Source organism: Notolabrus celidotus, chromosome 15 (assembly GCF_009762535.1).
Source record: "Notolabrus celidotus isolate fNotCel1 chromosome 15, fNotCel1.pri, whole genome shotgun sequence".
Classification (NCBI taxonomy): domain Eukaryota; kingdom Metazoa; phylum Chordata; class Actinopteri; order Labriformes; family Labridae; genus Notolabrus; species Notolabrus celidotus.
Window position 1 is genome coordinate 11626819 of NC_048286.1, and position 14040 is coordinate 11640858.

A 14040-nucleotide genomic window follows, 5' to 3' on the forward strand; every position below is an offset into this window, starting at 1 on the left:
TACTTTTACTCCGCTACATTCAGGAGACAATTAAATTGTACGTTTTACTCAAATACATTTCTATCAATGCTCAAGTTACTCACTACTTTCGCTTTGAAGTCAGCTCATGAATTTCCTTCTCTTTTCTGAAATCTGATCCCTAAGACAGTAAACTGTGTTTGTGTAGTTCTGTTTGTCTCAGTTTTAGCCATACATGTATATCAAACACAGAGCAAATTTCACTCAGATCAGGCAGTTCATTTAGAGATGGTAATGATGGCTATAATTCTGCACCTGAGCGTCAATGGCTATATATTCAGCCAGTGTTAGAGGTTTTTGAAATGAAGAATGATAGGTATCGTTTGAAATGTTCTCCTTGTTTCCCAATCTGCCCAAACATACAAAAATTCACTGTCCAACCTGAGAAGGCGTGTTGAGCTACGTAACGTTTGTTTCATTCCAGATGAACATTTCAAACTAAGTTATCTGTTCTTGGAGTAACTTAGTTTCTGTTTTTATTCCACGGTATAGTTTTTAGAGATTTGAAGTAATGGTTTCCAAATAAACGTAATGTAACAGAATGTAATCCTATGTATTCTTGACTACACTTATGTATTGTGAAAATACAATGTTTTGAGATTTTTTAATGAAAACTTAAGTATTTCTTAAAAGCAAGTACTTCAGTACTTTAACTCAAGTAATAATTTGATGGAACAACTTTCACTTGTATTGGAGTAATATTTGACTTGGAGTAACTATACTTTGACCTAAGTAATGAAGCTGTGTACTTTGTCCACAACTGCCTTTAATTCTTAACTCCACAAGGCTTATAGCAACCATTGTTTAAAGTTTCAGCTCCCTCTCCTCTCTCTAATACCATTGTTTTCAGCCACAGAGGGGAGCTATTCTCAGTTTTTCATCCATTCCATTGTTCATTTAGTACTCAGCAGAAAAAGTAGATTAACAGCAGCTTGGTGAACATGCAAGTGAGCACTGAACAGGTAATTAGGCAAACATGTCACTCTTAAATTGGTAGACACCATCAATGAAAGTTAGTGTAGTTAGAAAGTATGTTAAATAACAAAAACATATCACGATCATGGTCTGGTCAGAAAAAGAAGTAAGGGTACCTTCAAATACGATTGTCACCTCAGACATGCTTTGTTTTACATTTTAATGATTTTCAACATAAGAATGCATATTTGTCAAAACGAACTCCTGAAATAATGTACAAAATACACATATATAACCAAAACATACAATTTTGAAAGGACCAGAGTCAATTCAGTCTCAACAACTCGAAGAAATCATACGCAATAGGTCAAGTTCTAACAGTGCAACAGGCTCTCTGGTTCTCCTTACATAACCTAACAAGGCAGTTATGAAGTATTATACAAATGCATAGAGATTTATTCAAGCAATATATTTTATCACAAGAAGATGCATAGAGTATCCAGCATTTAGCACAGGTCAGTGTCACCAAAGGTTTTCATGCTTTCCAGACAGGGAAAATGCAAGTCAATAATATGCTTAAACACCCTTTAAAAAAGTAGGAGGCATAGTATGACCTCTTTTAGAGTCATGTAGAAAAATAGTTTTACCTTTCATACCAATGTTAAAAATAAACTGTTGCCTTTTCAAGATTCACTCATGGGAGCAGGGGCAGGTGTGACACTGAAATACACCAACTCTTACCATTCAACTGGACGGAAATAAATTAAGTTGTTAAGCTCTGCAGGAATGGAAATCATCAGATGCATTACAGTATGGAGGCCGAGAACAGCAGGTGTAATTTTATCTCATCTTGTTATCTGAGGATTAGAAATAAATCATATTATGTCAAGATAACAGAGAAAACTTCTTATGGGCAATATTCAATAACATTTTAGTTATAAAATGTCAAAAATAGAAGAGAAAAAAAAGGCCCACCCAACTATCTGCATGGGCCAAGATTGGTTCCTTAACTTGTTTGTTTGGTGCAACTTACACTCCAAAACCCAAATATTGCAAATTTAACAACTTTACCAGAAGTAGTAAGGGGGAGATCAGCATTGGTGTGACAGGCTAACACGATGATGTTCAACATGTTGGCTAGCGACATGTATGATTTGGATAAATCAGTCATAATAGGTTTTCTATCAATTTATATCTCTATAAATAGAATAAGTTGATATTTGGACAAACAGCTCTTTTTCGGATAAATGTCAGAAAGGGAACTTACTTCATACTCAGTGTGAAACATTTTACTTTTAACTACTGTCTCTTTATATATCCTTTATTAAGAGATTGCTAAGTGCGGTTGTCACAATTTGACGCAAATCTTGTGTGATTTTTTAAACTAGCCATTCAGAGCAGCCTTTAGTCATATCCTGGGATTACTCCAACACACATTTACTAACAATTTGAAACTTTGTTTAGTATTGCATCCAACACATTTTTAACTAAAATATATTGTAACATTTGAAAAAGCACATACCACATTTTTAAAGATGGTAGGATTTACTGCAGAGCTGTTGCACTGGAATCATTTGTATTGACCTATCATAAATCAAAGTCATCCCTGATACATCAGGGCCAAGTGCACCAGCTGGGCGTTAAACTTGCTCTTTCGTTGGACTTAGTACGACTGACTTCCACTAGAACTTGTGTGTGCACGAAGCTCTGCTAATACCAGTCGTAGCTGCTCCTGATCTTATCATAAACATCCATGTGAACATTTGCTAAGCTGTGTGTATTGCCAAGTAATCCACATCTATCCACTCTCTTCTTTGATCAAAATATATGCAAAATATATCGTTAACACAAATCAAAAGAAATAAATACAGATATGAAATACTGAAACTCATTGAGTTGTATGCAGAACATAAAATCGTTCCCTGTGAAACTGACCAACACCAACACAAACAACTGAGCTTTGTAAGGGCAAAACTGGGAAGGTCTAGAACCTGGGATAGTGCCTTGAATAGGCAGATTAGTCTAACTTAAAAGACTTGCTCCTTCCTTGGTGTAAAAGCTACACCCAGGTGTAACACAAAGACAGGGCTTGAGTTCTACTAGTGCACAGGCTTAACTTTTGTCGGTCATAACGCTCTGCCCCAAGTCAACGTAAGGTTATATACCCAGGCGCACGCCCAGCTTGTGCACTTTGCCCCAGGAGGTGTAATAATCCTGTTATCCACAAGAAGATTCAATAATGACCAAATCAGACTATTGCAACCATGGCCATATTTGGCTTCCATACTGAGCAACATTAAACCTCCATAATGGATGCTGCAGAGCACAGGAGCCAAATGTAATTGGTGAAAATGAGCTGAAAAAAGAGATTATATTCAATGCAATAAAAAAATAGCAGGTGGCAAAGGGCAAAAATAAAAAATGGCAAACAAGATGGGGAGAAACATAGTCAATAAAGATGACACAGTCTGCTCCGTCCATTAGTGCAGTTTAACTTGAGCAGCATACAACCATACACTAGCCCAGGGAAAATAACTACAGTCACTGGTGTATGTAGGAATCCCTGTGCCATTGTCGTGCATCTTGGTCTCTATCTCTACCTAGATCTCTTTCTCTGTCCCTGTCTCTGTCTTTGTCTTTATGTCTTTCTCTATCCCTGTCCCTGTCTCTATCTCTGTCCCTGTCTCTGTCTCTGTCTCTGTCTCTGTCTCTATCTCTATCCCTGTCCCTGTCCCTATCTCTGTCCCTGTCTCTGCCGTGATAGTGGTGGAAGTTGTGATGATTATGTGCAGGATAATTATCCGTGTGTTGTGTCCTTGTTGAAACATGCTGGTGATGTCTGTGCTGCCGGTTGCGTTCATTGTGCTCCTGCTCATAGTCCTCCCCTAAGTGTGGCTGGCCGCCCCCGCGGTGGTGATGTTGGTGGTGGTGGTGATGGTGGTGATGGTGGTGGTTGCTGTTGTGATGCTGGTGATTATGGCCCCGGTGGTTATAGCGAATCTCCTCCTCGTCCTCCTCCACCACATCCTCCAGCACATCCTCCTCCTCCCGATCCTCTGGCAGCTGCCTGCGGTGAATCCTCTGGTTGTACTCCTTGCTTGTCTGCACCTCCGCTCCACCAGATGTTTGGCTGTTCTGGCCTTGGACGTGGTGTTCCGTCCTACGGTTGTGGTGATGGTGGTGGTGGTGATGGTGGTGGGTGTGCTGCGGTCTCTTTGGTTCAGTCTTTAGAAGCCGCTCCTCCTCCTCTCTTTGGCCCTCTTCAGTCCTCTGTTCCTGCACTGGGGCTGAGGGGGGCTCATCGTCTAGATGGTTCTCCCGGGAACCTTTTCTTTTGGATGCAGCTGACTTCTTGTTTTTCTGCCCCTCCTGAATGAAGAAAATGTAGCGTAACATCACATACATGCAGCACTTTGTCACATGCATGCAGAGTAATGTCACGTGCACATGATAAAAGAAACTCGGGTGAAGAAAGTTTGCCCTAACAGAAGAAGAAAAGATATAGCACCCAAACCCTATGTCTACTGTGTACACTAACACAGCCTTACAAAACCTCAAACAAACACACACAAACACACACACACACACACACACACACACACACACACACACACACACACACACACACACACACACACACACACACACAAAGTTGTTGTTAGGGAGGCAGCTGGCTCTCAAGTGCCCAAACTTGCAATCCCCACCACACCACACCTGAGGGAAAATAACTTTGGATTATCTGGGTGACCTTTGGCGACTGAGTGCAGCTCTGTGCACTTCCTCACATGGAAACAGAGAGACTTACTGCCTCAAGCATTTCTGCATCTGCTGTACAGCTGCTGCAGCTACTGTTTGTATTCACCAGTCCGTCATTTATCCATTTCTACATTTCACTGTCAGATTTCTCTATACATTATGTCACAGATGATTTTGTGTACAAAATGTTAAAAAATTTACTATTAGAAGTTACCTTTGCTCGTCAAACTTCAAAAGAAATTAGACTAGCTGATCTCAACATTAGTACCTTGATCCATTACTATTCATTTCTTTTTTTCAAAAACTTAGTCTCTGTAATTTGTGTACAAGCTGGGAAAACAACATTTGGCTGAAAGAGGGACCTTGAAGGTGAGTAGTTTGTGCTCAATACTGCAGAGATAACCAGACTATTGGGTATACCAATCAAATTCAATTTACTGTAAATATATTATTACATTTTTAAGACTTTGTCCCAGTCTGTTAGTGTGTGAAAAAATTAATGAAAGCAAAAATAGATAAGGATAACATACTGTGAACTGTAACAAAATGAGCTATATCATTTAGGTGGAAAGTGTCTTCTTTTAAATTAAAAAGTTGTGAAGTTATGCAGTATTGTTCTATTGACCAAGAAGAGCAAAGGTTGAACACTCAGTATCCTGTAATTAAAGCATTACTTTCAGCTAGCAGGATTAGACCAGAGCCGTGGGTTGTAATAAGGAGTGGCAAATTGTTTTTTGTATATAGATAAGAGTGAAAAGCAGAAGCCAGGTTTTAAGTTTAAACACATCAAGTGAGGCGGCTGGTTTGGCTCAACGATTCAATGTACATGGCTACTGTAGCAGAGGCTGTGGTACTTTGAAGCAGGTGGCCTAGGTTTGAATCAGACCCTCAGCCCTTTGCTGCATGTCTTCCCACTCTCTATTCCAAGTTTCCCACTCCAACCCCTCTCCTATCCTCTGAGTGCATAAAAAGATACCAAAAAAAGAGAAATACTTGAACTGTCATGTCATGTATTCATGGCTGATTCATCACAGGGAGTTTCATCTCTTTGCTAATCCGTTTGATGTGTTTGGAGATTCTATCCATAAGATCAGATATTAGGTCTTTATTTTCTGTGTCCATCAAAAGTCTGATTGTCTTAAACAGACTGTTTATCATGAATCAAGTTTCACCAAAACAATCTGAAGGAATCTAATATCTAAAGCCAAATGTTGCAGTAAAGTAAACCAAATTAAGATTCGTCAGACCACAGAACAGTCTTCCACTTTGCCATCTAAAATGAGCTCAGGCCCAGAGAAGACGCCTGCATTTCTGGATTATGTTTATATATGGTTTCCTCTTTGCATGGTACAGATCTAACCTAAATTTGTGGATGCAGTGAGTAACTGTGTTCATAGACAAAGTGATTTTGAGCCAATGCAGTGATTTCCACTACAGAGTCAGGTCCATTGTTCATGTAGTGTCGCATGAGGGCCCAAAGATCACAGCCATCCAGTAATTATTTTGGCTTTTTCCCTTTTTTTCTGTGATTTCTCAGAAATTTGAATGGCATTATGCACTGTAGATTATAAATCCCCAAATTCTTTGCAGTTTTAAGCTGAAGAACATTATTCTGAAACTGTTAAACTATTTGCTCATGCAGCTTCTCACCGAGTGCTGATCTCTTCCCATCATTACTTCTAAGAGATTCACCCTCTTTGGGATACCCTTTGTACATCCAGTCATGCTCCTAACATGTTGCAAATTAACCTGATAACCTGATATTCCTCTCATTTTTGTCAATATATTCTATTTTATTTTGGATTCCACAACTTTTCAGTGTTTTCATGCCATTGTCCTAACTATTAGGAAACATGTATGCCAGCATACAATTTGAAATAAGTACATCTTTTTTCACAAGACATTTTTTTCAGTTTTAACATGTGATATGTTGTTTTTGCACTATTTTAAAATAAATATAGGATTTGATGATTTACAAACCATCTGAATCTATTTTTATGAAAATTTGCATCTCGTCCCCTACTCTTTTGGAATCAGAGTTGTACCGTAGTTTCCGCTATCTTGAGTAGGATATGACTCAATCTGCAAGATTACCTTGTGTTGCATAAGTAAGAATTAACATTGATGCTTTAGCCTTGTTATCAACTTTAGCTAGGACTGACAGAGAGCCTGAATAAAGAAATCTTTAGAATGTTAAGCATGAAGGCAGCATGTATTTACCAATTAAAAGTAGTTCATCTGGTTTCCAGCAGGACTCTCCATTCTTAACAACAAAAAATGAATCTGCATCAGTCTTTCCAATATTGTTCCATTCCCAGAGTGTTTGCAAGGGCAGCAAATGTATCTAAGTTCAGCCTTTTTTCAATATAAACACGAAATTTCATTTCTTGCTAAATTGTAATGCAGGCACTTTTATAACTCATCACTATTTCTGCAGTGGATTGGGGGAAAACTCAGCTACAGCAGACATTAAAAGCTTCACACTCACCAGAGGTAGACCTATCTCATTTCTTCAACTTTCCAGTTGAGTGGGATGAGGAGAGATGAAATGAAAATGTTAGATGGAAACAAATAAATAGCATACTCTGATCTTCCTCTCTCTACAAAGACATTCCTGCTGAGCTCATAATTCACCAAGCAAAAGCTTTGTTTTTTTTCCACAGTCAGCAAATTCTCTGTGCAGATGGGATGGGTGGGATGTAGTAACACTATGATAGCTTTGGAAATGGTATTGTTAACATGGTGTTTCCTATATATTCATCTGTATTTAATGTACCTGTAATCCTGTTGGGTTGGTGGGCAGTGTGTTCTCAGCCAGCTGGGCCACCAGTGCGTTCACAGGCTCCATCTCTGGTGGGTGAGTGGCTCTCCAGTAAGACTCCAGATAATCAGCAATGTGCTCACAGGCGTCAGTCAGCTGGTTCTCATCTAAGATGACATCGAACATTTCCTACAGGACAACAAGAAAAGGGGAGGAATAAGTTAAGACCAACAGTGGAAAAGAGCTACAACCCCAAATAATCAAGCAAGTCTGTGAGAACACGTCAGAAAACAAGGATCTGAACCATAGCACAATTATTAGCTCAATTCTGAGGTCTGTTGTAACAATTTAAGCAGATTTTTATTACAACTCTGTTTCAATTCTTTCCTCTCCCTCTTTAATATGTTATTTTTGTTATATATACTATTTCTTATAATAGTAAATGTTAAAGGTACAATACACAGACTTAAAACTAATATGGGATTCAGCCACATTGTTTAAGGTGTGCAACAAACTCAAGACTGTTTTCCTCTAATATTAAAAGTGATTGCCACATGTTTAATTGACACAGCAATCCTTCATTAAAGGACAAAGTGTTATTGAACATGAACTGCCACTGCATCAATGTCCCACAGTGGCCACTAGATGACACTCACAGGCGGGCACTGGGCGAGCTTGTCTGCTGCTACCAGCTGAACATTGAGGTGTTTGGTCTGTGACTTCCTCTAGTTTTGATGAGCCTCGTCAGCACCTGCATGACACGGTGAAGAGAAAGCAAAGGAAAATAAGTTGTAGTAGTTGTGGATATCTAGAGAGTTATGTTTTTTGGTATAAATGCACATAAAATATTCAGGGAACTGACAGGATGTCAGTCCACAAGAAGGTGCAGGTTAGATTGAACATGTACCTTAATAGAGAACTCTCTTACCTTTGGTGAGGAGATCTTAACGTAGACCAGGATGGGTGCCAAGGAGGTCTTGGACACCTGGAGAGGGTGGTTTATTGTGTCTGCATCCAGAATCACCAGCTGCATGCTGCGGGCCAGCTCAAAGATTCGCTCAACCTCCCCCTGGATCTGGGCTGTGAAAGCAGAAAACAAAAGCATGAATTTGTCACCTGAGATCCAGGGAAAATATTTATTGTTTTTGTTTGATTCTCTTGACAATAAAAACAAGATTCCACAAGCTTAAAAATTCCAATTTCACAAAGTATGACTTTCTGTAGAAATATATATACTCAGCCTTCACATTCCTTTTTTCATGATTTCATAATTATTTAAAGTTATTAGAGCTGATACATGAGGATTTTTGTTTTTTCATTGATTTATTAAACCAAGATGTGGTTTTAAGGATCCAACCGGACATCTTTTATGTTGAAGGTTTAATATTGAAACCTGAGTTAAAGTTGAAAGCAAGAATCTCATCAAATGTGAAGACTAAAACTTTCCAGCAAACATTTCATCTGTATCACAATTCAACACAAAAGACAAAAAGCAACATCAAAGCATCTGTCGTTAAAACAGTTAAAAGTACAGAGTTGTGAGCAACTCACAAGAAAAATGGAGAATAACTCACACAACACATAAAACCTGCAAACTTCACCTGTGACTTAACATCGTGTGGTGGGCGAACACAATAATTAACAATCACAGAAGGAGTAAAATTGGCCACTAGAAGGAGACATTCTAACATAACACTGAATAACATCTCACGTATTCAATGGCTCACTAAAACAAACACACAGCAGAGGACATCTGCATGTGTCAGAGCTTTAGTATGCACACACATTGAGCAGTGGTGGTTGTTACTGATATGGGATGAAGAAAAGGAATTAAGGAAGAAATGAAGGAAGGAAGGAAGGTGGAGTGTTACACAGATATGGGCTACCAGTGCTTTCAGTCATACATACCGCAGCATCTGGGATGAGAGAGCAATGAGAGAGACAAGAGTAAAGAAAACCAAGTAAATCTTTTCCCCCTTTTCCTTTATTTATGAAAATTATTCAGAATCCTTTTTTTCCAAGAGAATACGTGATACAACGTCCTAGCTTATTCCAATATACTGGAGTAAATATTGAGAATTCTGTCAGTGTTTCCAGGAAGCATATTGCAATCAATCAACCTACTTCGTTTCAGATTTGGACCAATTATTACCTCGGAAAATTTAAATTTGTCAGCTTTCTTGTCAGAGTTAAACCAATCCTTCCCGTCAAAACTGTCAACATAATGTGAACCACTGAGTCATTAGCTTAGCTTAAGCAAGCATAAAGACTGATAACACAGGGAAACAGCTAGTCAGAGTTAGATGAACCACACACAACATGTTCATACCTTAGTTTAAGAGGTGCTGGTAGGCTATTTTCTCTTTAACACTCTTACATTCCTAAAAGAAAAGCAGCTGCTAGCGAAGCTTGCCATTATGTACTGCATTTTTCAAAACAATTGTACAAATCTGCTCATTAAACCATCGGCAGAAAAAATATCAAGCAATACAAGCAAGTGAGCTTATCTTAAAAAATGTCAAACTATTTATTTATTATCTGTGTGTGTCTTTTCTTCCATTATTATCCTGTGAGATATGGAAAAAATTACAGTCTGACACAATAATTTCAGACCTGTGTCAGATTGTTTTTGTTGCTTGTTTTAACCTAGTTAGGATTTAAATTGGATGAGGATTACCCCAAGAGAAAACATACAGAATCAGTTACAAGAAGTTATTTTAGGACTCAATTGAGTGTTATATGTGCCTATCTCAATGTTCCTGATAAGTTAAACCCCAACCAGCTTCTTCTTCAAACAGATAAATATTTGCCTGATATCATTCACTGTGATTCCCAGCTCCTGGATGTGATGATAAAGACGTGTACCTAAATTGGAGCGGGTGTTGGACCGGTCCATCAAGGCCTTTTTGCCTGGGTTGTTGAGGATGGACCGTTTAGCCAGAGAGATATCTGCTGTGACCCGTGTGATAGTGATTCTGGAGAGCAGACACAGAAAGCAGAAATTGTTATGCAGTTGTGATTTCACTGTGTTTTAACTCAACATAAAAGTTGAGACACTGAAGAGGTGAATCTGAACTTACCTGCCTTCAAATCGATGTTTTAAATAGTCAAATAGTGCTTTTTGCATCATGTCTGTAACCTGGAATATCACAGGACACATACATTTTGAATTAAATCCCCCTCCCTTCAAGCCCAACACAGGCACATCAATATGCATCTGAAAACATAGGTGAGGTTTTTCAACTTTACGTATCAAAGGCAACTTTTTGGAGTTCAGACAGAAGAGTGTGTGAGGCACACTCACCTCTAAGCCCTTCAGAGACGGTCCCATTAGAACTACAGGACGCATTGTAGGCACTACATCATACATAGCCACCTGCTCCCCCTGTACACACAGAAAAACACAAGTGTCATTCATAGTATGAGATTTGTTTTTCATGAGAAAGCGGCAAACAAAAATGGGAATTTGATTTTTATCTGAAAGTCCCAGTTTCTAACTTCACTGGACAAGAACAGCAAAATGTATTTGCCTGATCAAACATCTTGTCATACTAAACTGTCTCTGAAGTTATGTGGTTTTGTGAAATAATCAGAAGTTAAGACCGTAGCTCATAGACAGTGAATCAGAAAAGTTGTATTGGTCTTCAGCAAGGTTCTTTTGTACCAATGCTCTCAGTTAATGTTGACACAGACACAATAGCATTGAATTTTAAATAACAATTAATTTCCTTTTCAACCCTTAATGCATTACAATTCACACTTTAACGCTGAAAGCCCTGATCAAAATGCAAAGACAGCGACTAGCACTCTATTGTAATACATCCCAAATAGTTGATTTAAACAGAAATCTGACTCTGACAATGTAAGCAGCCAATTATTGTTCAGGGTTTTGGGGTGTCAACAGTGGCCAATCAGATTTCAAGGGGGGGCCATGTGCCTCTGCCAGACAAGGACTGTTTGTCATCATCAAAAGCTTCACAACAAGTTAAAATGTGGACCTATAGAGGTAAATAATATCTAGTTCAAAGTGAACATAACAATCCAGAGAAAACCCTCATAGAGAAAGGTTTACCTTCATACCTGTCATCATAACTGAATTAGACCATGTTAAAATGTTTATTCACCTGCTAAATCTCTCAAGCAACTTCATTAAATTGACCGGAGTGTTAAACTTAATTTTGCTTTCAGAGCAAATACAGAGTGAACTTGAAATTATGAAATAAACGTTATTTTTCTTATTCTAGAGTTTTCTTAAGCTTTTTAAATCAAAGTAGCTTGGTTAAAAGTTTTCATTAAAAGATTTTAAGTGTGGACATGTCAAAAATGACAAACAATAAGTTTGAGAGGATATCAACCAAATAACACACTCAGTCACTTACCGGTTTCTTTTTCACTTGCTGATTGGCTGTTCAAACACAAAGAGGAATCCAATGTTACCTCAAAACATTAAAAAGGACAAACATGTTTTTTACACTATATCGCTCACACACTGACCTTGTGATGGAGGAGTGTATTTCTTTGAGTTCATATCTTGAGCTGCTTGAGCTGCTGCTTTGCTGAAATGGGAGAACATGAGCTTAGATCTTATTACCACTAAAGACAAAGTGTACATTTGATAGTTTCAGTAATGGTGGAAATAAAGTCCTATGTGTCTGTGATATCAAATAATCTGTGCTTATCGACTGCATATCTACTTATAAAAGACATAGCTTTAGTGCGCTTGGAGGGTAAATCCCTTGAAGTGATTCAGTGCAAACATTTATCACTAAAGTCAAATTTCTAAGATCCTCTTGATTCATTTTGTTCAGCTTAACTGGGTCAAGTAAAAAAGGGGTGTAAGGGATGCCAGCCTGAAGGAGTACAATCAACTAACAAACTTAACAAGAGGGAAAGGTTCCTGCTGTCATTTATTTCCTTTATTTTAATCTCAAACTAATTCACATTTTCAAAAGTTGTTTTTTATGCTTAAATTCTTACAGACAAATGGAAGCATTTTCTGGATATTTTGTATTCATTTTTATTGTACCGAAAGTCCCATATAATTGCTTTTAAGCTGTTTAAAGCAAGGTTTTGAATTTGTTGTTGAAACAAACAACACAAATCCGCCTCTGTGGATGTCTGAATGTTGTCTGAGGGTGGAGGGTAGACCATTACAGAGGGATGCAGAGGCAGAAAAACACCAAAACAAATGTGGCCAGTAAAAATACATATATGCTCAAGGGTCTGATCCCAAACAAGAAGAGGCAACTGTTGAAGAGTTACAGCCGCAGTTACAACAGCATGTCTCTAAGTAGCATGTTCAAGTAGTAGTTTGTGGTAAAGTGGTTGGCACAAACAAACACATTAGCATCAACTGTAGAAACTGACTAAACCTTGATCAATGTGTGTGTTCTGCTTATCTGTTTTTCACTTGTTTGAGATGTTTTGTTTTTATTTGGAGCAGACCAACAAAGATAATTACAAGGATAGAGATAAAAAAAACTTCTGTACGTACCTGGCTAAGGCTTTGGCAGCTTTTCTGGCCTGGACTTCTCTTCTGATGAGAATTGTTTCCAGGTTGACTGGACTGGGGACGAAGCCCACCACACCATCCTCCTTCACCGGCCGTCCAATCCACCAGTCATTGTTAAACTTCTGCTCAATGAAAAGGCAAAGGCTCTGACTCTAAATGTACATAATTAATGCTTGCTATAACTAGGAACTTTTTGTCTTATCTATCAGTATTGAGGGTTTTTTTTCTAACCTCTTTGACATGCAGGAAGTCTCTGGACTCAAATGTGACTGCCTGGCCCGGTACAGGAACGTTGTCGTCGTCTGCTGGTGTGTAAGAGAAGTTGCAACGTACTGCGAATGCCACAGGCTTGTACTGTGGACACAAGACAGACAATCATAGTATAATATTGAAAACTATAAAGCTCTGTTTGTGCTTGTGTTGGCACCCCTCTCTGGACAAGTGTGTTGTTGCTGTGTCTGAGTTGCAGCTGTGACAAAGAGCAGAGCAGAGTCACACACAGTGGAAAGGGGAAGCTGAATACAGTTTTTAGCTTCTTTTCAACAGTTATACATTTAACGTTGCTGTTGTATCTTTCACAACACATGATCTGCAGCAGCTCTTTCATTTAAAACATTTAGACATGTCGGGAAAGGATACATGTGAATAATAAACTAAATGATTCCATTTAGCTGCTCAAGTTTCAAGTGTCATATTGACTGGAAAACTTGAAACGATCAGAGAAGCTGTAATGGTATTTTTAAAACCTTATTATGTCTTTCCCACTCAGCAAAATCAAAATCTAAGCTGGGAAACATACTTCCTATAGCTTTCTCTTTGCTGCACAGTTGCTCCTGTGTGCTTCCTACTGGAGTTATAATCCTATCAGAGTCAAATGTCAGCGACATGCAGATCAAGCTGCTAATTACTCCACTTTGAAGACAAGGCTGTGAGAGAGACTGTGGGGTCAGCGGGGGACGGGGCGAGTGTGTTCGCCGCCTTAATTACAAAGCAGCAGTGGGGGCACATTATATCTGCGGGGGAGGATTTAATTCAATATTCAACTGGACGGGTATCAGCAGTTGGTGCTTAAAAAGGA

The 14040-nt window shown here is 38.6% G+C and overlaps 1 protein-coding gene across 1 annotated transcript in view; it reads right to left on the bottom strand.

The window, feature by feature from the left end:
* Positions 1–1172: 1172 nt before the first annotated feature.
* cacnb2b (calcium channel, voltage-dependent, beta 2b) overlaps positions 1173–14040 on the bottom strand; it is a 36363-nt gene continuing 23495 nt past the window's right edge. The window contains 12 exon segments of the mRNA XM_034703990.1: positions 1173–4302; positions 7466–7639; positions 8107–8171; positions 8174–8201; positions 8379–8530; positions 10316–10425; positions 10531–10589; positions 10755–10835; positions 11830–11855; positions 11945–12006; positions 12945–13084; positions 13194–13316. Of these exon segments, the coding sequence (XP_034559881.1) occupies positions 3475–4302; positions 7466–7639; positions 8107–8171; positions 8174–8201; positions 8379–8530; positions 10316–10425; positions 10531–10589; positions 10755–10835; positions 11830–11855; positions 11945–12006; positions 12945–13084; positions 13194–13316 (1848 nt within the window). The 3' untranslated portion in view covers positions 1173–3474.